This window comes from Chrysemys picta, chromosome 2 (assembly GCF_011386835.1).
Source record: "Chrysemys picta bellii isolate R12L10 chromosome 2, ASM1138683v2, whole genome shotgun sequence".
NCBI lineage: Eukaryota > Metazoa > Chordata > Testudines > Emydidae > Chrysemys > Chrysemys picta.
The window spans coordinates 133,675,541-133,701,615 of record NC_088792.1 but is presented as its reverse complement, the minus strand read 5'-3'; the positions used below and the strand labels follow the sequence as shown (position 1 = coordinate 133,701,615).

Genomic DNA, 26,075 nt, shown 5'->3' with positions numbered 1-26,075 from the left:
GGCCTCACACTACAAGAAGGATGTGGAAAAATTGGAAAGAGTCCAGCAGAGGGCAGCAAAAATGATTAGGGGGCTGGAGCACATGACTTATGAGGAGAGGCTGAGGGAACTGGGATTGTTTAGTCTGCAGAAGAGAAGAATGAGGGGGGGATCTGATAGCTGCTTTCAACTACCTGAAAGGGGGTTCCAAAGAGGATGGATCTCGACTGTTCTCAGTGGTACCAGATGACAGAACAAGGAGTAATGGTCTCAAGTTGCAGTGGGGGAGGTTTAGGTTGGATATTAGGAAAAAAAATTTCACTAGGATGGTGGTGAAGCACTGGAATGGGTTACCTAGGAAGATGGTAGAATCTCTTTCCTTAGAGGTTTTTAAGGTTAGGCTTGACAAAGCCCTGGCTGGGATGATTTAGTTGGGGATTGGTCCTGCTCTGAGCAGCGGATTGGACTAGATGACCTCCTGAGGTCCCTGCCAACCCTGATATTCTATGATTCTATATAATTAGAGTATCACTAAGAATGTTCTAAATTGCACAAGGGTCCCACAGCTGCCCCCAGGGTGGCAGCAGGAGATCTCTACCCTCCCCCCTTTTTTGATCCTGCCCTGTCTCCAGCCATAATTATTCTCAATTTGAACGTGGAAGTCTCAGCATTAGTATATACACAGATGTAAGTGTATTTTGTCAGTTATAGTAAGGAGGTGTTTCATCCTCCTCAGTCTGGGTAACCCTGAAAATCAGTTGCACATGCATTAGGAGATATTATTTGTATATGCACCAAATGTTTAAGATTAGAACACAAAAGCTCAGAACGGAAGGTGATATTAGGATAGTTGGAAAAAATGTGCTTTATCTTTCCATCCATAATCCCAGGAATGCTCTTTTAATTTAAACACATACATTAGAACCTCATTCTTAGTTGGCTAATCCATAAACCCAATTAATTCTCACAAAATGTCCCCTCCTTTCAATAAGCACAACCTCAGATTGGAGGTGTCACTCAATTAAAATTTTAGTCATAGAATACATGTTATAAATATTGAACTACACAAGTTATCTTTTAAGAAATATTATACTGAAATGAATACGTGGTCATTCTGGAAAAAATACATCCGCTGTTAAATCTGATAGCTTATTTGTCTGGTACAGTGTATTATCAATCAAATAAGTCACTAACTTAATGTCATACAGCTATATCAAGAGTATCCATGTTGGCTCTGACACATCTTCAATATAATATTGACTTTTTATTATGTCAATGGATATGCTGCCTGTTGACCAGATATATACTTAATTTACCAAGTGATAGAGTAAGCCATTGACACTGATAAATTTCCTAGAAGAAACACACTGAAGGCTGACCATGATTTGTCCACCACTGAAGCTAGTGCACCAATCAATGATACAGATGAGACAGCCATGGAAACTGATACATTACCTTTCCAAAAGACTCCTGTTATGTGACAATAGGGAGCACACTGTTAGGAAAATAGTGATGCAATGTAGAAGTTGTTTAGTCATTACATGTGAATGCATTCAGATGTAGTGCAGCGGCACTAGCATATATACACACAGAGTTGTGGATATAGGTGAACATCAATATATCAATTATTGCTACTGTAACTTGTTGCCTGGCCAAAGTGAAGATTATTCCAAGACCACCTCCTTAAATAGCAGGTATGGTTTATGTTTTTGATATAATATAGGTAATTCCAGTGGGTTATTCTGCAATTGATTTGTGTAAATGAGAGCAGAGTTTGGCCCTTGAGTCTTTAGATGATCCAGTGCTACACTAATCATTTGTCGTGGTGAGCAAACACCCTGTCTGCATACATGGTCATTTTACCTTGTGAATGAAGTAAAAAAGTAGCCACTTGTATATTAGTCAATATTATACCTAACAATTTTCTCATCATCTCACCTGAAGACAGGCACAACGCAAACCCTTGTCAGTTTTCATGTCAGTGTACAGTAGGTTCTTAACCTTAGCTTGTGCAAATCATCATATATCTCTCTACCTTAGGTACTTATATGGCCAAAGCTCTATTGAAGTCAATGGAGTTATAACAATTTACACCAGCTGAGTATTTGCCTCTGGAACTCAGGATATATCACTTCTCCCAGCTATGTCTGAAACTCCTTCTAGGACCATGAGCAAATCATTTTACTTTCCTGTGCTTCAGTTGCTCTAACTGTAAACAGGAGGTAATAATCCTTCATTATACCTCATAAGAGGGTTATGAGTCTTAATTAATTAATGTTTATAGAGCCTGTGGAGGTTCATCTGTACTAATTTTATGATTATGTGACTTACCTATTAAGATAGTCAATGCATAGTTATATTGCGCTATTGGAAGGTGGGAATTTACTGGTACAGTTTAATAGTGAGCTGTTGGGTAAAAAAGTATGGAGGTAACACAATAGTCCAAGTAAGAAACAGGACAGCAAACCCTCGAAAGTCAATAGCCAAGCTGTGAAGAGGTGATTTCCAGGCTCCAGTACAGTGACCCAGCTGCTTTGTCGAGGCAACAAGCTTAGAGATCAAAATGACACAAAATGCTTATAAAGGCCCCCTAGAGAAAGGGAGTTGGGAGCTGCTCAAGGAAAGTTGCTGATGGGAGACACAGATGTAGAGTGACTGACAACAGCGTCTGCAGTAGGAGAGTTTCTCTCTCCCAGTCCAGAGGTGCAGGTACCTGACCTAAGTAGAACTTACCAAAATATGCAAGGGAATGTTAAGGTTGAGGTAAGATCAAAGGTATTTAGGCTTGTGTTTACTCATCTGTAAAATGGGGATAATGATCTACTTTGTAAAACACTTTAAGCCCTGCTGATGGAAAAACACAATATAAGAGCTAGGTGGTATTATTATTATTTATTATTGTTGTGGCTATCATGCTGTGTTGTTTACTTTTCTCCGATTGCTATTACAGTACATTTGTTTTGAAGAATCGGTTTTGTATCACTTTAATCAGCCACTGGTCAGATATTCCTAGAGGGAAGTTGATTGCAGGCCCCCCAATTCATTTGGGCCTGCTGAGTTATCATGGTTGGAAACGGGGCTGCCACCTAGGGATCCAACCTAAGAGTGGTGCAACTGCAGGTTCCATCCAGAGAGAGGTGAAGGTAGCAAAACCTAAGCAGTGCACTCGAGAAGGATTGCAAAGGGGGAATGGAGTCTAAGGCACCATTCTCCCTGTAACTGTAACAGTACAGTTGGTAAAAAGTGTGTGTGTATTGGGGGAGGGGGGTTGTATCCTGATGATCCAGTTTAGAGCAGCGTGAATCACAGGGTTCCACTCTGGGAGAGGTGCAGATAGAAGGCTGTCACTTGGAAATAGTGTCCATGCAGAGACTGGGACAGAGATCACAGATGCAGCGCATACATGAAGCGTGACAGAGCCCCTTGAGGTGATCAGCTGAGTTATATCACATACATGAAAAATGTTTATTCTAGGTGTACTTGCTTGAAATTCCTTTTTGCTCCCATCACTATTTCAATCTTTTTCTAAGCAATCATGGAAGTATTTATCAAAAATCATTTTGCACATCTTTTATTTTAAAACTCTATAGTCCAGCCCTATGGTCTCTGTTTTTTATTCCATTGTTACTGATGTCACACATCATAGCAAAACGAGTGATACACTGGGTATATTTGCTTTTAATCCAAATGTTTTCTCTCATTATCTTCCATCAAATCACATAAGCATCCCTCTCTGAAGACTGAAATATCGAGTTCAGCACTTCATGTACCTTTTACTGAATTGATGTATCAAGTTTAGTTCTTGATATATTAAGTTCAGTTCTGAGTCGATTTCTTTCAGCAAATGTTGCATATTGTGTCAAGTGGGTGATATAGCTGTTCCTCATGCAACACATCAGGTTTGAAAATATGATATATTAGAAAAAGCTTACACGTTGGTTTCAAAAGGTTAGTGATGGATTCAAAAGTGAAAGTTTCTTGTCAGTAAATGTATCTGATTTAGAAAGTGGCAAATATCTTGCATTGCAAGTGATCATATTTGCAGTAGTTGAGTTTTGGATCAGTCAGATATATTGCAGAACATATTATTTTTGATCTATTTTTGTGTTTTCTGAACTGAGAGGCATCAGTGTTCCTCAGCTTGCACAAACACAGAGTGACAGAGAGATGAATGAACTCCTGGCATGAGTCTGATGTTATGTACCATTATCCAGCCACAATCATGGCCAACCTCTGGTTTTACCACTGACCACTGTGCTTTATAGATAGTCTACAGAATGCCTAGACAGGTGAACACCATGTAGGGAACATTGAATTGCAATTAATACTCTGGGGGAAAATATAGATTATCGTCAAATAATTACTATTTTAATTTAAATACTTTATTCTTTGTAATGTGAATATTATATGGACAAGAATGTTCTGTTCTGTAAACAGTAAAAAAATATATAAATTAACACGATGTACCTGCATCTCTCTATTGAGGCACTTTGTATTACATGATTCATATCCTAAAACAGTGATGTCATGATGTGCCATAGTACATAGGGGAACAGAAAAGTGATTACTGTTATTTCACCAGCATATAATTTTTAATGCTCAAATTTTGACACTGAAAAAGGTACATATTTTAAAAGGGATGAAAGCGTCTTCCATTCTTGGTTTCAGATAAACAGACTAAATGTATGAACACACACAACATTGATCATATTTTAACAAATAATTATAATTTACTACATAAGAATGGCCACACTGGGTCAGACCAGTGGTCCATTAGCCCAGTATCCTGTCTTCCGACAGTGGCCAGTGCCAAACGATTCAGAGGGAATGAACAGAACAGGACGATTACTGGTTATCCATCCCCTGTCATCCACTCACAGCTTCTGGCAGTCAGAGATTTAGGGATACCGAGAGCATGGGGTTGCATCCCTGACCATCTTGGCTAATAGCCATTGATAGACCTATCCTCGGTGAACTTATTTTATTCTTTTTTGAACCAAGTTATACTTTTGGCCTTCAGAACATCCCTGGAAATGAATTCCAAAGGTTGACTGAGTTATGTGAAAAAGTACTCCCCATGCTTGTTTTAAACCTGCTATTTATTAATTTTCATTGAGTGGGCCTTGGTTCATGTGTTATGTGAAGTGACACATCCTTAGTCACTTTCTCCACACCATTCATGATTTTATAAACCTCTATTATATCCCTGCGTAGTTCCAGTCTTTTTAACTTCTCCAGATATGGAAACTGTTCCATACCTCTAATCATTTTTGTTGCCCTTCTCTGTACTTTTTCCAATTCTATTTTTTTTTTTTGAGCTGGGGTGACCAGACCTGCACTCAGTAGTCTAGGTGTGGGCGTATCATGGATTTATACAGAGAGGCTTTAATTTTCTGCTTTAGTAACTATCCCTTTCCCAATGGATACTAACATTCTGGTAGCTTGTTTGACTGCTGCTGCACAATGATCAGATGTTTTTAGAGAACTATCGAACTATCCACAATGACCCCAAGTAATTATTTTGAGTAATTTTGCATTGTCTGCAAACTTTGCCTCCTCGCTGTTTACTATTTTCTCCAGATCAGTAATGAATATGTTGAAATGGTTTTCGACCTTTTAATCAGTTACTGATCTGTGAGAGGACTTTCCCTCTTATTCCATGACTGGTTATTTTGCTTTAGAGCCTTTGGTGTGGAACCTTGGCAAAGGCTGTCTGAAAGTTCAGGCATACTATATCCCCAAGATCACCCTTGCCCACATGTTTATTGACCCCGTCAAAGGATACTAATACATTGGTGAGGCATAATTTCTCTTTACAAAAGCCGTGTTGATTCTTCTGCAACATGTCGTGTTCAGCTGTGTTTCTGACAATTCTGTTCTTTACTATAGTTTCAACCAATTTGCCTAGTAATGAAATTAGGCTTACCGGACAATTGCAGAAGTCCCTTGTTGAGGCAATTGTTTTGGCATCTCATTGTTTCAGTTGCTTTAACAGTTGTCCAGGATCTTCACTGCAAAGAGCTTTGCTTTCAGTGCTGTCAAAGGGGAGGAGTCAGCACCATATGAACTTGCAGCTCTTCTTGGACCACAAGCAAGTGCTATGCATACCCTTAATTTGAGAACCACTGTTTATTAAGCTGAATAACGTGTGCACTACACCTGCTCATTTCCTAATATCATGGTTGTCACTTTTGGCTGTTTCAGATAAGAAGACAAGGAGGAATACAGTTACTGGTGGACCTGTTGGATCATCGAATGACAGAAGTCCACCGTAGTGCCTGTGGAGCTTTGAGAAACTTGGTGTATGGGAAAGCAAATGATGACAACAAAATTGCTCTGAAAAACTGTGGTGGTATCCCAGCATTAGTACGATTGCTCCGCAAGACTACAGATTTGGAAATCAGAGAACTGGTCACAGGTTTGATTCTTTCTATGTATTTTTTTTCATAATATCAAGTACTAACTAGGTACTAGTTCAGTAGTATTTGTGCAGCACAGTGATGTGTATCAGTTGCTTCATAAATAACCTTTTGCTTTATCACTATCTTCCCTACTTTGCAACTATCATATGCCAACAAATGTACACTTTCAGGTTCTTTGGAAAGGCAAAATATTGAGTGACTCCAATCAATATTTAACAGACACTTACTGAAGCAGCAGTGATTTTCTGACCTGGTTCACTCTCTCCCCCCCCCCCCCACTAGTGGAGAACTGTGTTGATGTGATTGTATTCTAAACACAGGTTATTCTTTGTGCTAACAATTCCATCATTGGGTATGTGTTCCCCCTTGTAATTCTTCAGAGTGGAGTTATGCCACACCATATCCTAAATTTGCAAAGCCTGCTTTACTCTTCTTTGCTTCTTATAGAAATATGTGTGGGGGAAGTATGTTGAGGATATGGGCAGTATTTTCTTTCATTGTGAAAATGGCATACTGAACAGTATATACTGTAAATACAGAGAGCAGAGTTTGGTAAAGAAATTATTTCATATTGTGACAGGGTAAAATCTGGTCTGCAATTGTTTCTGGATTTGCTTTGTTTTTAATACAGTGTGGGTATTGGTTTTTGAGCCACACAGCAAAAGAACAAACAAAATCCCTCACTATTAAATTCTCCAGTGTTTTAAATATTTTTCATCCATTTTTGACCAAAACCACCCTAATTTAAACTAAATGTTAAGAGCAGTTACTTCTTTTTAGGGATTTGTTTGTGTGTTTTGGTGCTAAGGTGAAAAGCACACAGCTGAAAGGATACTTGACATATACTATACACAGTGTTTCAGTGGGCCAAGATAGGTAGCATGAAAATGAGATATAAAGCTCCTTTTCCTCAGCTTGTTTTTGTCCAGCAGAAATGAGAAGTGGAAATGTGTCATAATCCGTTGTAAACTTCACCTCCTCCCAATTTGAGTGCTGGTTACACATGAATGTTACTTATTTTTCACTCCTATTTGCAGTATATCACAAACTTCCCTTTCCAGAGAGTGGGGCCCTCTGTCAGTAATGACTGTACATGAGCAGAGTTCACTTTTCATAAAGCTTTGTCATGTTACATCAGCTCCCCCTGCAAGAGGAGGGTGCTTGCAGATATGTGAAAGAAAATATGTTAAGCAAAAAACCATAGGAAGATTTTTAAATCCTCTGTAATTTGACCCTTCTCTTGGCTATTAAAATGTCAGTGATGTGAAAATTAATTTCATGTTACAAATCAAAAATCTTAAGATCTCTTTAGTTTTTTACAGTGTCCATATCTCCATTGAAACTTTTTTTTACTAATGGATATGATAAAAATTCTAGTCTTTAGTGATACAAGGATCTATATACACACACCCCTCTCCACTTTTTCAGAAGATCGTCCACTGTTTAAGACAATTGATAAGAACACCAGCCATGTGTTGACTCAGAATTTCCTTGCTCAAGGGTGCGTGAATCAGCTCCATAATGTATTTTAAGTGTAGATTTTTGTATTTAATTTTGTTTCTTAATGATCACACTTTTCATCTCATACCTGTTATTCGTGATTTATTAGATTCTTCTTGTCAAGAAGATGCTGTGCTACATGGGGCTCTGATGATGCATCCTGCTGAGTGACAGAATTACTGACAAACCTAATAAAGTGAAACTACTACTTCAGTTTCAACATATTTGTTCTGCTCTTGGTTGTGTTGTCTGTCTCCTGACTCCAGGGAGCACTCTGCCTGCTTACTCTGAGCAAATGAGTAGCAAAGTGCTAATGAACTCCTTCAGTAGCTATCATGGAAGTTTCCGTGGTATCTGCTGCTGTAATACGAAAGAGATCATTATTCAATTTTTAAGAGAATAAGCTACCCTGTATATTCCATGCATTAAACAATATATCACTGAATTCTCATGCACTACCAATGAAAGATAACCAATCTGAGGGCATGTTAGCTTATTTTTATCTTCAAACTATGTGACTGCTAATGACAGGTGCCAAACTCTGACCTTTAATAGTTGTAACCAGTAGCTGCAATGAAAGCCGTAGCTAAGAGGAAGGATCGCAGTCAGAGAGAGTACTAAGCATATATAAAAGGGGAGAAATGAGTAGAGCCGGGCAGAGTGAAGTTGTTGAATGGAATCAAAGCCATTTGTAGCTCAGGATTTCATTGCGTTTTTTACTGATTATATAGCCCACCGGCTATTTGTGGCCCACCGGCTATTTGTGTTTCTGTGCCTCTCTGTATGGGAGACACTTTAAGTTTGATCATGAATGACCGGTAGTGCTACTGCTCTGCTGGGCTCCTATCCCAAGAAATGATGTTCACTATGCCTCAGAGCTTGAATCCTTCAGTAGCCAGACTGGTATTGGGCCTCTTCATCAGGGTCCCCACTTGCTCTCTGTAACGACTCTGTAGTGTGGGAGCTGCCGCCCGTCAGATTTCTTCCCTACTGTCTTTTCTGGAAAAGGGAAAATAACTCTTTCATTAGCCTCCTCTTGTAGTGGTGTGAGAGAGAATATTCCTTTGGTACCACACCTAAGTTGGTGGTAGGTCCCAGAGAGAGGAAGCTTCTGTTGGTTGCAGTCACCTCCTTGAATAGGGTGAATGGGATATACTACATCAGCAGATCCTCCTTTGGCTAGTGAATGAATATATTGTATGTATCAACAATAGACATAATATAGAATTATGTAATGAGTCTGATTATATATAATGTTTTTTATCCATCCATCCTATAGAAAACCTATTTTCATTAATTTTAGAGGATATTATTGGCTCCATCATAGTCCTATACCTGTCTTATTTACATGGCCCCCATCACCATAGTATCTCAGTGCCTCAGTATTTAATATATTTATCATCACAACATCCCTGTGAGGTAGGGAAGTATCACTGTCCCCATTTCACACATAGGGAATTGAAACACAGAGGTCCAGATCCACAAAAGGACTGAGGCGTTTGTTTGCTTTTTTAACACTGAGCGTCATAGTGCCTAAGGCCAGGTCTACACTATGGCCCTATGTCAGTATTACTACGTTGCTCAGGGGTGTGAAAAATCCACAGCACTGAGTGACCTAGTTATACCGACCTAAGTCCCCATGTACACAGAGCTATGTCGACGGGACAGCTTCTCCCATCAACATAGCTACTCCCTGTGGGAGAGGTGGATTATCTATGCCCATGGGAGAAGCTCTCCCATTGACACAGTAGCACCACAATGAAGTGCTACAATGGCGCAACTGCACTGGTGCAGCTATGTCACTGTATGTGAAGACAAGACCTAACTTTTAGGTGCCTAGAAAATGACAGGAACAAGACTGCAATCCACAAAGCCTAACTAAGGTGCCTAGGCTCCCTATACAATATATGGGGAGAGATAGGTGGATGGAGTGACTGGAGCAGGGGCACTGGACCCTTGGTCTCCCACTCCCAGGGGATGTCCTGAGCACCAGGCTACATAGTCATTCTGTCTGTCTCTCTGACCCAGTGACTGTTTCACTATGGTTAAATACTTAATCACTGGCTTAGAGGGGGAGAGAGTATGAGCATGGGAAAGGGAATGACTCTGTACTAGTAGTTAGTGCACTCAGCTAGGAGGTGGGAGACCCTGGGTCCAGTCCTCCTGCACCAATGACTCTTTCACTATTTATCCACAGTGGAACAGCTTCAACAGGAGAGACAGAGGGAGTCCTACATCAGACTATCTCATAGTCCCGTGGTTGTAGCTCTGGGTGACCCCTGTTCAAATCCTTCCTCCCCCTCTGGCAGAGAAAGGGAGAATTGAGCCTGGGCCTCTCACATCCCAGGCAAGTGCTGTAAACACTGCACTAAAAGTTATAAAGTGGCCATCATCACCTCCTCCACCCAGGTCTTGAAAGGGATCCAATCCAGAAGGGGACCTCTGAACATGCCTGCCAAATCAGGCCCTGAGCACAAGTTAGGCAGCTGAACCCCTATCTTCTTCTCTGGCTTCTGAATTGCTCTGTGGCTTACATGGGAGATGGGCATTCAGATGCCTAGAGGGAGGCAGCAGTGTGCACGCCCAGAAGCTGAAACTTGGGCACCAAATGAGTGTAGGCACCTGCAAGATTTGCCATTTTTATTGATCACAGTAGAGCCAAAACTGGGACTTAAGTAGCAAGATACCTTTGTGGATTTGGGCCTGGGAGACTAACTGGCCTGTCAAGGGTCACACAAGAAGTTTTTCTCAGAGCAGGGACTTGAACATAGGTCTTCTACAGCCCAGACTAGGGCCCTAACCACTGGATCAGCCTTTCTGCAATTATATTTATAATAGAGTGAAGCATTTGGAATGTCCTGTAGCACTCACTTGTGGCTTCACCCTTTGTGAGCAGTGCACACATTTAAAATTCACGTTGAGAAATTATTTAAAATTGTTCTTCTTTGTAACTAATAAGATGCTACTGTGTTAACGTCTTTGTTCATGTTAAGCCCAATAAATTATCTCTTAAAATCTTTTGATTTATGTTTAGGCAATATTGAACATAAGGGGACTGCTCCTGGACTCTGTGGTACTGTAAATAAGGCAGGAGAAATTGGAGTAAAAATAATGTAAATATCTACATACAAGTCACTGTATAACTAATTTTAAACTGCACACATGATACATGTTTGGAACTAGTGAGGGAATAAAGGTGAATACATTTGAGAAGCCATAGGGTCAAACAAGAAGAGAAAGACTTTTTCCAGGTTTTGGAATTTTTGTAGAGTAGGGGTTAGCAGGCCTTTTGCAAAATAAGAGAATTTTAAACTCTAGGCTTTGGCTTATATTTACATTCTGCAAATCCAGGCATGCCTATAAAACAGCTGGACAATTTACACTGTAAAATCTATTTACAGTAGAATATATTTATCCATTGCCTAAATGAAGCTGTATACTGGATAATATTCTTTCCTTAAAATGATTATTGTGAAAAGATGATCAGTATTTTATTTAAATCCTATTGGAGTCATTGTATAATGATTTTGGATGAAATAATCTTATGCACATATTCTGCATATGTTAATATTCTCGAGAGTCTCGCCCAGTTTAATTTTTCACTGTGATTTGCATTCATCTATGAAGATTATCAGTCTCACAGAAGATTTAAGAAATTGTTATAATCCCTGGTAATATGCAAGCTAGTGAATGAAAGGAATTGTTTTTTCAGTATATTTTCTCAATTCAAACTTCTATCTCATTTCTTTTTAAAGTTCCTTAATTTGCAGATGAATTTTTTAAAAAATAAAGTTTTATTCTCAGCTCACAAAGCATGGTAGGATTTGTACAGTTGTAGCAAGACCCAGCTCCTGGTAGACATTCTACTCTTCTTATGCCCAGGGCCGGATTTACACCTTGCATGACCCCAAGCACAGCATCTTCAGCCTCCCTTCCCCGACCACCTACAGCTGGCATTCGTGTTTTCCGTAAAAAATTAAACAAAAAGAAATATAAATGATAATTTAAATATTTATTCAATACAATAACAAAAATACATTTAATTAAAACAATCACATAGGTAGCAGGTAGGGTCCCCTACTGCCCGAGGCTTGGAGCTCTGGGGGCCCCTGCTGCCCTCAGCAGCTGGGAGCTGCCTGGGGCTCTGCTGCCCTTGGTGACTGGGAGCTGCAGGGCTACCCACCACCCAAGGCAGCCCGGAGCTCCAGGGGCCCCCTGCTACCTGCGCCAGCCAACTCAGAGCCCCCTCACTGGCCGCAGCAGCCAGATCTGCAGGGTACTCCCACCATCGCAGCGCCAAACTGCCATGGTTGGCCAGGGTACCCCAACACTTTTAACTTTCAGGCGTGCTGCCACAAAGCCCTACCACCACAACTGCCCAGTGCCCCACACAGACCTCCACTGTCCAGCACCTCAACACACAAAGACCTTCCCCACCCCCTCACTGCCCAAAGCCCCCCCACAAACCTCCCAGAGACCCACTGTCTCATACCCTGTCCCCCAGCCACACTCACCGCTGGGACGTGACTATGTCTGCCTGGCGGAGCGCGCTGGTAGTGTGGGCAGGGCTGGTCGGGAATTACGCTGGCCCCTCAGGAGTGGCACTATCAGCCAGGCTGGAGCAGGAACAGAGTCTGCCCAGGCCTGGCTTTCTGAAGACTCACTTGCCTGGCAGGGCCCCCTGCATTGGACTGCTGAGCTCCTCCCCTGCCACAGGGGGCTGCTTTGCTGTCCCTGCCAGCTGAAGCACTCCAGCAGGGCTCCGTCTCCCACTCAGCCAGCCCCACTCCCTGCCAGGAACCGGGACCAGCAAACTTTGAATTTTTAGGTGCCCCTAGAATGCTGGTGCCCCTAGGTAGATTCCTACTGTGCCTACTTGGAAATCTGGCCCTGCTTATTCCCATACTAGCTCTCGGTCACTCCAGTGCCACTGCAGAGGAACTATAACACGATTTTCCCTTGCCCAGTTACTTTTGCCATTACTCTACTCCCGATTCAGCCTCCCTACAGTCACAGAACAGCTTATTTCTTTCCTCACAAGAGTGGTTATTCCAAATGTAACTGTCTCCACATCCATTTTGCTTATTTAAAAGCAGTTTATTGGTAAAATACAGAACATAGAAAGAAAAGTATGGGGGGAAATGGTTAAAGGAAAACACCTTCAGTATGAAAAGCTCCTCTAAACAGGCTCCAAATCTTATTTTAAGAAAAGTTGAATGCCCTATAAGAAGTCCTCTTTTGTGACTTCCAATTGTCTCTCACTCTGTTTATCTGTCTTTCTATACCACACTTATGCCATAAAGTAAACAGGTTTACTTTAATTCTTTCAGTTTTCCACTAGTACAGTGTTAAGTGTTTGATAAAGCTATGTCAAAAAGATGGGTTTTCTGTTTAGATCCTTCTCGGTTCTTGCAGCAGGGACTTCTGCTACTATTAGGGTTGCCAGGTGTCTGGTTTTCAACCATAATGCCCGGTCAAAAAGGACCCTGGCGGCTCTGGTCAGCACTGCTGACTGGGCTGTTAAAAGTCAGTTCCCTGCCTGCCATGACTCCGTGCAGCTCCCAGAAGTAGCGGCATCTTCTCTCTCCGGCTTCTAGCTATAGGGCAGCCAGGGAGCTCTGCGTGCTGCCCCCTCCCCAAGCACCAGCTCCACAGCTCCCATTGGCCGGGAACTGCAGCCAATGGGAGCTGCAGGGGCAGTGCCTGTGGACGGGACAGTGCGCAGAGCCACCTGGCTGCGTCTCTGTGTAGGAGCCAGAGGGGGGACTTGCCACTGCTTCTGGGAGCTGCCTAAGGTAAGCGCTACCCAGACCCTGAACCCCCTCCCACACCCCTGCCTTTGGCCCCAGCCCTGATCCCCCTTCTGCCCTCCAAACCCCTCAGTCCCAGCCTGGAGCACCCTCCTACACCCCAAACCTCTCATCCACAGCCCCACCCCAGAGCCTGCACCCCCGACGGAACCCTCCCACACACCCGCACTCCAACCTCCTGCTCCAGCCTGGAGCCCCCTCCCACACCCTGAACCCCTTATTTCTGACTCCACCCCAGGACCTGCACCCTTAGCCCACAGCCTGTACCCCTCCCATACCCCAACCCCCTGCCTCAGCCTGGAGTCCTCTCCTATACTCCAAACCCCTCGCCTCCAGCCCCCAGCCTAGAGCCCCCTCCTGCACCCCAAACCCATCATCCCTGGCCCCACCCCAGAGCCAGCACCCCCAGCCAGAGCCCTCGCCCCCTCCTGCACCCTAGCCCGCTGAGCCAGCCTGGTGAAAATGAATAAGTGAGGGTCGGGAGAGCGAGCAACAGAGGGAGGGGGGATTGGAGTGAGCGGGGGCGGTACCTCGGAGAAGGGGCGGGGCTCCAGAAAAGTGGCTGGACCTCGAAGAAGGGGCGGGGCAAGGGTGTTCAATTTTGTGTGAGTAGAAAGTTGGCAACCTTATCTACTATAGTTTGGCAGTTGGGAAATCTCTGTCCTCTCTTTTCACAAGCTTCATCCTAATGATGTGGTTTCATTATATGTGGTGAGCACATTTGTTTGTCATAATAGCTCTTGATGCTGGAATGAGCAGCAATCTTTCAGGTAGCTCAGCGGCAGCACATTGAGGATCTTGAACCTTTAATTTGAGCCAGAAGACTGGGGTGATATTTTCTTAATTCTTTGTGTTGCTGAGTAGGTAGATTGCACCATCCTAAACCAAGCGGAGCTTCTTAAGGGATTACTTTCATTTCTAGGTATCATGTGCTGTGATAGCCAAACCTGGAGGTGACAAAGGTGTGGATCACATTTGTTGGATCCTCATCTGTGAGCACTGCAAAGAGTGTATCCTCCAGTCTAGTGGTCTTTTCAGCAGCTGAATCTATCTGAGTACTAGTGTGGAGTCCAGAAGGACACACAGACTGCACACTTTCTTAAGTCAGAACAGGTGCCTTGGATAGAAGAAGTTCTGGGTGTTGGCTCTTTCTTTAAAATGTTTCCCTTTCCCTACCACTGTTGCTTCTATCTAACAGAAATTTAGTTTCAGCCAACTTCTGTTCCTCCAGGCACTGGGAGAGCTGAGTGATGGTGCTGTCAGTACTGAACATAAAGGAGATGATCTCAGTGTTGTCTGAGTATTGCTGCTGAGTCTGTATTGTCCCAAAATCTCTTCCAATGGTTTTACTTAGATGTGGAGCTTTGTCCAACGCCAAAGATGAGGGCTCTGGATGTAGAGGTGCAGCCACCTCTCACAATCCTATGATGGGTCCAGGAGAATATTTCCCTCCATTCAGAAACAGACCTTCCTCCCTCCTGTGTCTTTGGCCCCTTCTGCATATTCTGTCTCTTTTCCCTTATCTTTAACCAATCTCTCTAGTCTAGATCATTTCCCTCTTCCCTCAAGAATGCCCCTGTTTTTGCTATGTTGAGGTTTTTTTTAACCTTGATAACAACTTACCTTTCATACTAACTTCCATCTCCCCTTTCTTGCCAGAACTTTGCAGATATCTTTACTCTCACTATCTTAGTTTCCTACCTTAATTTTCTCATTGGTTCCTTGATTCTCTCCAGTCCAGTTTTACTCCCCCAAAACTACCTCCACTGAGATCATTAATGACCAACTAGCCAAATCAAGGAGACATTTCTCTATTTGTATCCTTCTTGATCTGGCTGCTGTCTCTAGACAATGTTGACCATTTCTCTTCTTTTCAGCTTCATGTTCTCCTTCCTTTCCCTGTCCATTGACAAAGCCACAGGATTCTGTTCTTGGTACTCTCTCTTTTCTGTCTATGCTCCCTCAGTAAAGTTATTTGTTCCCATTGCTTCAGCAGCTACCTCTTCACTGATGATTTCTGAATCTGCCTTTCTACTCCAGACTTCTTCCCATTTGTCTAATCTAGTCTATAGTCGCCCCTCTGGCTTCTCCTCTTGCATGTCTAGCTATTGTCTCAGATTTAATCTCTTCAAAACTAACATTCTGTTTCCTCTGAATCCCTCTCCATTCCCACCTCTAATTGGTACAGGAGCCAAGGTTGTGTGGGCAAATGTGGCTTTCCTCCAGCTTTATATTTCCTCTGTTTTGGGTAGCTGGGGGCCAGTTTAAACATGTCTAAATTAGAGCATCCTCAAGGCTTCCCTGACATACTGTTGTCCACTTGTGTTGCCAAGGGTCTATGCAGGCAGCCAGAAATAGTTCAAGCGAGCTGTCACAGTTTAGGGCAACTGCACCTGTATTTCACCTCAGTGGTCCAGCAAAAGCACCTGCTCTCAGTCCTCCAGCTGTTGCCTTTTTGGGTGGAGACCCACCTTTTACACCCTTCTGACTGGGATATTTCCAGGCTCCACAATGCCCTCTATTCACTGTGTTATCTCCAGCAGAGACAGGCTGCCCAAGCACACCTGCTTGTGTTCTCTTCAGAAATGGTTAATAGTGTGACATCCCATGGTTATTGATACCACACAGCTCTTTTTATGCAAGCCTATTTCATTCTTACGTTAATTGTGTTATGGAGAAAACATTAAAAACAATAAAGGAATCTACACTCATGCTAATAAGTTTACCAGACCACCCCAATTCTGACCTGAGCTGTAGCAGGAGCAGGCGTTCAACACCTCACTCAAACAGTTTCTTCTGTGGCCACAAGTTCATCAGGCTTCAGCTCAGAACAAGCAGACCCGTAGCATGTCTAGTGTTTCCAGGTGTGGGTAATTAGTAGACAATGGGTTTTCCTCCCCAGTGCATAGCTTCAAAGGGGTGGATTCAAAGTGGGTCATTTACATTCCCCTTACCCCCAGGTACTTCCTAGGAAACCCACTTCAAACATATTGTTCCAAAAAGCCCTTAGTGTATTAGTCACTCTCCCACAAGAAGTTATATACATGCAGTAACAGAACAACACATACACAGCTGCGTTTTTAATACAATGAACACCAAAGATATTAAATCTAATTCAACAGGATTCAACCTGATTCCGTAAAGTTCATTCAGGGTATGGCAGGATATTCTCAGTCTGTCACACAAGCAACTCTCCAACCAGGCCCCCATTTCAGAAGCTCTGGGGGGTTGAGTGGCATAGAGCCATTACACCAACTCTTTGCCTCTCATCCCCCTATGCCAAAGGTATTCCGGTGGCTAGAGCAACTGACTTTTCTAATGGAGCCAGCATAAAGGGACTGAAGTGTACCAATGAATCAGGCCCATAATATACATGTGTACATAAAGTAAAAGGCAGTAGTGCAAATACACAATTGCCTGCAGGGCCTGCAATGAGGGATGAGTCTTTGATATCCCTCAGGGAATCAAGGAGAATCTGAACTACAATGCACAGTTATACTATAGTTCCCTTCATAGAGAGTTCTGTATAATCTGGATGGAACATACTTCAGTAGCGGTCTCCTCACCCTAGTCATGTGCCACAACTCTAGCCAGTAGCTGCTGGTAAAGTGACGTATAAAAACCTTTTTATTAAGAAGTCTGAAATAATTGGAAATTCAAAGTTCCCTAATAAAAATGAATACAGAGAAGACTGGTATAAAATTAGCATACGGTCTGTGGATGGTGAAATAAACAATGTTTTTTCACTCATTAGGGGTGACAATGCATACATGATTTGCAGCTCCACTTTGACTCTCGTGAGTTATGAGTTAATTATGAACACTCTCATAATTATATTTTAGAATTTGCTCTGTTTGCTCTATGGTTAGCACAAAAATGGTACTAACTAGTGTTAACAAAGATAACACAGGAATCCCCACTGACTCCTATTGGAGGGTCTAGAACTGATTAACTATGTCTGGACTCAACCACCACATGCTTTTTGTTTCAACAGATGTTTCTGATTGTTGATTCCTTCCTCTCACCTCAGACAAAAGTTTGTATACGTTTTTTCATTTCTCTTCAAAGAACAAAAGCCATCCTGAGTGGAATCTCAGATACAGCTTCATGAGCAACAAACTAGCTGAATTAGTAAACATGCCTTTCAAACAGTAGCCCTACATGACTGTGGCACTGGTATATCAAACACTATGTATCTGGTCTGGCTCAGAAATGATTTTAGCAAGCAGATGGTTGTAGAGTGATGTAACTATAAAAAATAAAATGGCAAATAATTTCTTACTGCGCTGGGCAGCCTATTTTAGGACAATATTGAAATGCAAATGGCTAAGGCATAGCTTTTGTCTACTGAAAATATAAATCGGTAGGGAAAACAATGAATTTTACCACTAAAGATATAGCAGGGAGAAATTAGTTGGGAATTAATGTTTTAGTTTAAATTTGATTTTAAGACAAACTTAATTGCTTTTTGAGAAAGTTACCAAATCAGTGGATTTAGTGAATGTACCAGATGTCATAAATCTTTATTATAGAAATATATACCTAGGTTCTCCATAAAGTTGTATTGAAAAAGTAATTCAAACAGAATCAAAGAGGTATTAAATTGGTATAACTGATAAACCAGGTCCTGAATGAGGAACAAAAAGAAAACTATAGATGTATCACATAAGCTTTTAGGCTTTAAACAAGTGAGACAAGCTTACTGTACTAATTAGGGAGACTAGAGCAAAAATGAAAAAAAAATAGGAAAATAACAAACATGGAGGGAATGTGCTTAGAAATATAGAATGATTGAGTTCTGTAATAAATTCATTTGGTCCATGCAAATGAACTTTAGTTTTTATATTTGCACTAATAAAAATTGTTGGGTATCATCAAAATCCAAGAAGATTCCCCAACTAATATGATCTGTATCTTTCTTTGGAATGTTATAGGTATGTCTAGTCCAAGAATAGAAAAATATGCCTTTAGTTATAAATAATTACTATGATGAGCAGAATTGCCTTTGGCTGCTTTGGGCTATAATAAAACATTCCATATTTCCTCTTGAAGATAAGGACATTTCACCCTGAGATTCCACGTTTTGTTTATATTTTCTAAAATTTTATATTAATCTTGTTTAAAGAAGGTTTTAGACATTGATTAGAATCAGTTATATTTCTGTTTAAAACTTTAAAAAAAATCCTCCTCCTTTGCTGTCTTTGGCTACAAAGGCATATACCCCTTTCCTATAAAACTTCTCCACCAATCTTGTAGTGGAATAATAATAATCTTCAAAGAAGCACTATTTTGGTAACCTCTATATTGTCCTAACACTGATTTTAAATACTAAGTTTTATCAAATGAAAGAAATTGTATATCGAGAATTTAAGCCCATGGAAGTCCCTAATGTTACATGTAATTTCAGTTACCATTGACTGGTGAAGAACAGCATTTGCTTTTATTCCAGAAGTCAAGTGTTTTATGGCTGAAATAAAATTCTTGTATAGCTGATAATGCTGATTAAAAATTGAAGATGAAGGAGAGGGGGTGTCTTATGTAACCAGGATTGTTGAATTTATTTATTTATTTATCTAAGTTGAAAACTCTTGAGTTCTTTTACATTGAGTAGTGCCTCCAAAATAATTAATCACTGAAGATTTTTTGGGCAGATTTGTAAAGCTACAATAGCAGTTAAGTGTTCAACTCCCACTGAAGGTCAACAGGAGTTGGGGACCTAACTGCCATTTATGCCTTTGAAAAGCTGCCCCTTAATCCTTAAATGTTGCTCTTAAGCTTTGTTGGTTTGTTTTTGGCTTCTATATTATTTTTGTACCTTCAGACTTGTGAGTGAGGACTATGTTTTTCTTTTCTTTTTAGTTCACCATGGTTTTCTAGTCATGATAAATTGTAGCTATTTTTCAGACTTTCCAAAACTGTCAATGAAAGCTACATCTTCATTTCTCACAATGCGTTGAAAGATTGTATCTCAGTTACCACCCAGAATCTGGAAGTCTCACTAAGAACTGATTCCTGTACTGTATTCATAGAGAGCAATCCAGCTGCTGTTAAAGGGAGGGGATTGAAAAAAATGGGAACACTGGAGAGGTTGCTATTCTCATATAATTAGCATGATTTTAATGAAATACTCGAAAAAAAATTAGAAATCAGCTGGTATTATACCAATGGTAAATTTTGTGACCTCTGGATATCTTTGTAACTCCTCCTGTGCAAAGTCATGCTTCATAACTAGATTTCTGACAAAACAAAACAAACAAAAAACAAACAACGGATGAACATTTTAAATCTATTTAGAAGCAAAGTTCAAGTTTTTCACAGTTTGTTTTTGCTAATTAACCCCCAAATGAATATGACTCCTTTCTTTTGTATAGAGAGTTCCTGAAAATGTCAGTCCTATATTAACATTATATATAATGCTGCAAATCTTGCAAGTAGTAAAAACAATATTAATATTAAGAAAAATATTAAAAGCAGCACTTCTCATGGTGGGTATTTCTGCAATCAAAATCATGTAAAGATTTAATAGTAACTTTCTGCTTTATCTGTTGTGTCACTTTCTTAATGGATTTTTTAATATATTGTAATGCAAGGTAAGTTAAGAAGGTCACATTTAGCACAGAATTCTCATAGATAAGAAGTCATATTTAACACAGAATTGTGGTTAAGGGATGAGCATTTAGTATTTAGGATTTTCAAGCAGTTCATCAATTTAATAATTTTCTGCAAAAGTGCCCTTGACATTAGCTCAGTTACTGGAGTGTGTAAACACAGATGTGAAATTGTATTGTGATAAACACTACTCATTTCAAAATGACATCTATTTATAGCACTACACCCTTTTGAAAATTTGATTTGGAGAGTGCGTGAGGGGGGTATCCTCAAGTACTTCCCACTGACTTTATTGGAGGAGGATAAGGCCCTTTAACCTACGCACAGCCCGTTTTCTAAAATAAAGTTTAAAATACCCGTGGCTGTATTCTTACAATTTTCCTCTTTGTTACAATCCTAAAACCATACATAGTACTATATGTTTTTGGTTGAGAAATACCTAGAGCATTGTAGTTTTGTTTGTGAATTATTACTGGATGTTCTTTTCCTGTGAAATTTGCAAAATGAAAAGCAAAATGAAATAATAAAGCTATGCAAAATTTCTAGCATGTTGCTTGATATTGTGCCTGTGAAAGCTATAAGTTGGAGCAAATAATTTCAGTGTAATAGCTCTTGTGGATTTTTTTATTAAGTGTTTTGTGGGATAAGGTTCAAGGCATTTTTTTATTATACTCACTGAATCAGTGACACATGCTTGCATGTCTAAATGCTAAAAAAAATTAAATTAAATATAAGGTTTGGAAGATGTTAGCTTTAACTAATCTGTCTTCAGTGGCTCTTTAAATTGTTAATAATGGGAAGTACTGTTTTCCTATTTGAAATTATTAAAAAAATGACTACATCTTCTGTGGCTGCTTAATTTACTTTAGATGCAATCCTTTAACATAGCATTGGGACTACTCATGTGCTTATGGTTAAGTACATACTTATATGCTTTACTAGATTAGGGCCATTGTGCAGGATCAAGCTCTTACATACCATATTTTCTCTACTGTCTCTTTTCTTCCTGCTCAGCTGCTTTCTTAATGGTTGAAGGTTAGGTAATAATTTGATTTTATCTCCCATTGCTTGAAATACTGTCATCCACGTTATTTTTCATCTGCCCGATCCCAGTGACCTATTCCTGTGGGGCAGTTAAGATTTCCTACAAAGTGCTGAGCAACCTTAAATCTCATCGAAATAGTATTTGAGCAAGAATGCAATGCACATAACCATGCATAAGACTGCATGTCATAATTTACAGTCCCTGCTTCAGCCCAGTAATCAAATACCTTCAGCTTTCCTCTGAATCTTCAGGTATATCCATCACATAATATTTATTTTGAAGGAACTGCTGTAAGTATCCATCTGCACCAGTAAAAACTAATCAGATGAGTACCTTTTTCAATATCCTGTGAATGTACTGTACCTAAAGATATCCATATATCAACATAGGAGAAACAATTCTACTTGTGTCAGTTTTTACAACCTGTTTTTTTTAAATGTCCTACCTGAATTTTAGATTCTGTATTCATCTGTAGACAGCAGTATGACTGCTTCAAGAAATGTAGCCAGATTTCAAGAATAAGTCCAAGAAAAGGAGTTAATTGTCCCCAATAGCTTCTTCAGAGACACATAATACATCCACCTTTTCAGGCACTAACAAAACAAAACCCTTATAAATTAATCAAGCTATTTCCCCTACAGACCGGGAAGGGGGAGAGAGTTTGTTACTCTTTGTTTCCATTTTTTAAATACTTGGAAGATGCTAAGGGTATGTCTACACTGGAATAAAAGACCCACTGCATGGCCACAGCTGGCCTGGGTCTGCTGATTCAGGCTCTCAGGGCTCAGGCTGCCAGGCTAAAAATTGCTGTGTAGATGTTCGTACTCAGGCTGGATCCCAGGCTCTGGGACCCTTCTCCCCCACGGGGACCTGGAGCTCAGGCTCCAGCCCCCGTCCAAATGTCTACACAACAGTTTTACAGCCCTGCAGTCCAAGCTCCGTGAACATGAGTCAGCTGACCCAGACCAGCCGCTGGTGTTTAATTGCTGTGTAGATGTTCTCTCAGGGTATGTCTACACTGCAGTGTAGGACCAGGGTTAGTAGAACTTGAGCTAGCAGATGCTGGGTTTGAGTGTCTACATGTATTTGTAACCCCAGGTTACGAATTGTTGAACCTTGGGTCCCAACCTGGGGCTCCAGCATCTGCACTGCATTATGTGGGTCCAAGCCCAACCACCCATGTCCCAAGCTTCCTAGCTCCCTCCCAAAATGTGACTGTTCTAGCCCTTTCTTTGTGATGTGGTGTTCAAAAACTTGTCTATCCAGAGGACAAAGGAGGCCTGTAGGATTGTGGGCTACTTTTGGCAGCCTCCCAGAGCATGTGTCCCAGTGGGGCTCTATCTACATTGAAAAGCAATAGGGTTTGAACCCTGGGTTCCGACATCCTAGCTCTGAGCCCTGACTTAGCATGATTTGTGTGTAGATGGAAGAGGAATTAGGTCTCAGTTTAAACCCTGGGCATACATTCCAGTGTAGACATACCCTAAGACACTATAGAGATGGCTCTGTATAAGTACCTAGCATTCCAAAACCCCAGGCATTACTGTCCAGGGCAGTCAGATTTCCAGTCTGTGGGTTTCAGGTCAGTAATCTCCCACAAAAACCTCTAAGTCCATTCAATATGTATTACATATATAGTGCATGTATAATGGTAAATAGAAAAGTAATTTAACAAATTGTGTAATTTTACTTCAAGGGTGGTGATGTCTGTCACACAGCATTTAAGTAAACAAGATTGTCACTTTTACTGAATCATTTTCTTCAAATCCTATTACCAATTTGCATTCCAATCATAATACCTTCCCCTCCTTTAGGCATGTAGTTTCTATTTTGGTTCTGGAATTTAGAGAAATAACTGTCTTTATCCACAGATGTAATCTGTTGGGCTGATGAGGAGTAACTCTTTTTTCATAATGATCCCATAGCTAATTCACCTTCAGCTGTCCTCAGTCAGCTACAGAAAGATCCTAAAACTGATGCTTTTTAAATCTTCTGCTTTCTTCACATTCTTAGCTCCATTCCAATAGCCCTGACATAAATTAAGGTCAGTGTGCCTGACCTTTTGTTTTATCCTTTCTTACCTGATCCAGCCACACTGTTTGAGACTGGATCCATGAATTCACATTCTTTTAGCCTTGTTGAGACCCTCTACCCCCCTTTACTCAGCTGTGATTTTAATATTCCTTTTTTCTGATGAGATGATGGACAAACAACCTTCTCCGTCAGAGTCCTCTGCAATGGGCAGCCAAGTTATAAGCAGAGATCACCCCTTGGAAGCCTACATGTATTAACTCAGTGAGGCACATGTACCTACATTGCTCTGAGTAGCAGGAGACCTGGGAAGTCACATTGAACCGTGCCACATTTGCCACAATTCTACCACCATCTTCAGGGTTTCCCTCCTCTTCTGTGTTCTGTTGTTTCCAGGACACGGACAAGCCATACGTGTGAAAATGAAGAGCCTTAGAAGCCTATGTACAAATTGGGGATAAATATGTTTTTGTTTGCAAAAGTCAATAAAATCAGTCTTGTGTACTTAATTCACTGAAAATAATTTGTCTCCAATGGCAAGAAAAGAGCAGATGGGTATTTTAAATGAACCCATAATCTAGTCATAATATGCCACTAAATGGTGTGACAGACTCAGACCAGTGGGGTACAGGAGTCTGGTAGAGGGCAAATATACTGGTCACTGGATGAGTAGTTTTCTGTTCCCTGAGTGACCAGAGCAGGGGCTGCACTAGAGTAATCAGGAACCTGCTAGAACCAGTTAAGGCAGGCAGGCTAATTAGGACACCTGGAGCCAATTAAGAACAAGCTGCTAGAATCAATTAAGGCAGGCTAATCAGGGCACCTGGGTTTTAAAAGGAGCTCACTTCAGTTTGTGGTGTGAGTGTGAGGAGCTGGGAGCAAGAGGTGCAAGGAGCTGAGAGGGTGTGCTGCTGGAGGACTGAGGAGGACAAGCGTTATCAGAAACCAGGAGGAAGGTCCTGTGGTGAGAATAAGGAAGGTGTTTGGAGGAGGCCATGGGGAAGTAGCCCAGGGAGTTGTAGCTGTCATGCAGCTGTTACCGGAGGCACTATAGACAGCTGCAGTCCACAGGGCCCTGGGCTGGAACCCGGAGTAGAGGGTGGGCCCAGGTTCCCCCCAAACCTCCCATTTGACCTGGACTGTGGGTTCTTCCAGAGGGGAAGGTCTCTGGGCTGTTCCCCAACCCACATGGTGAATTTCTGAGGCAAGAAAATCTGCCAATAAGCCCAGGACCCACCAAGATAGAGGAGGAACTTTGTCACACTGGTGTCAAGGGTGGAATCTTGGGGTGCACAGTGCGGCGGAAGAAGGAGGGTGATTTAAAAAAAACAAAAACAAAAAAAAGGGAGAGGGTTTATTTTTCTTCACCACAATGGATGACGTAGTGTGGGCACTGATACAAGATACAGCGGCCCACCAGGAGGCTACCCATGTTCAGGCAGCCGCCCAACAGGAGGCAGTGCGGCTGCAGCAAGAGACTAATTGCCTGCTGATGGACCAGGCTGCTCAAGACCAAGCTATGTTGCGGGAACTGGTAAACCAGGTAAAGTCCCTTATAGAGCTGAATCGTGGCCATGATGGGACGCGGCTCATATGGGCCAGCCATTGGCTGCAGAAAATGACACGGGAGGATGATGTAGAGGCATACCTTCTGACCTTTGATAGGACAGCCCTATGGGAGGCCTGGCCTTGAGATCAGTGGTCTGGCATCCTTGCCCCATTCCTGTGTGGGGAGGCCCAGAAGGCCTACCATGATCTGCCTGAAGACGCTGCGGCAGACTATCTGCAGCTGAAAGCAGAGATCCTGGCCAGATCTGGGGTAACGACAGCAGTGCAGACCCAACAGTATCACGGTTGGAGGTACCAGGAAGACAAAACCCTGTGGTCCCAATTGTATGACCTCATCCATCTCGCACAAAAGTGGTTGCAAACAGAGTCCCGGCGTCCAGAAGAGATACTAGCGGTTCTGGTCATCGAACGATACATGAGGGGACTATCACCAGACCTTCATGCCTGGATAAGCCAGAACGAACCCTCCACCTATGACGAGGTTGTCGCCGTGGTAGAGAGGCGAAGGACAGCGAGGGAGCTGACGGGACCAGTTAAAGAAGAGGCACCCCGGGTTAAACAAGCAGCACAAAGCCCTAAACTTCGGGTGACTGGGCCACCAGGAGGGCCCAGGTGGAAGAAGAGAGGCTGAAGGCCCATCAGAGGCCACAAAGAGTCGGAGCACTGAGGGAGAAGAGGATTGTGATGTTAGACTGCCCAAACCAAGAGACCGGGGAACGCCTAGGGCTCCATACAGATGTTATGCCTGTGGGGAGGGAGGACACACAGCTGCACAGTGTCCCAATGCTGAGGAGCCTATGCAGTGTAACCTGGGGAACTGGGCAGATCCATGCTCCCTAATCCACCTTGTGGGGGGTCTCACGAACCCCACATATGTATACCAGACCAGTGAAACTAAATGGGGTAGGGCCCACGGCACTTGTTGATTCAGGGAGTGCTATCACGCTTATCTCAGGGAAGCTCGTGAAGCGTAGTCAGCTGCTACAGGCTAAACGTACGGGGATAACATGTGTCCATGGGACAGTTAGTTACTACCCCACCATCCCAGTAAAAATCGAGATCCAAGGGAACACTACTGAGGTAGCAGCAGGTGTAGTCCCCAAACTCCCA

General features: G+C 41.9%; 1 protein-coding gene across 8 annotated transcripts in view; it reads left to right on the top strand.

The window, feature by feature from the left end:
• CTNND2 (catenin delta 2) overlaps nucleotides 1-26,075 on the top strand; it is a 1,171,885-nt gene that overhangs the window by 935,574 nt on the left and 210,236 nt on the right. For all 8 annotated transcript variants that reach the window (XM_008164383.4, XM_008164381.4, XM_065584231.1 and 5 more), the window contains one exon: nucleotides 6,184-6,397. In XM_008164383.4, the coding sequence (XP_008162605.2) occupies nucleotides 6,184-6,397 (214 nt within the window). The remainder of the gene's footprint in view (nucleotides 1-6,183; nucleotides 6,398-26,075) is intronic.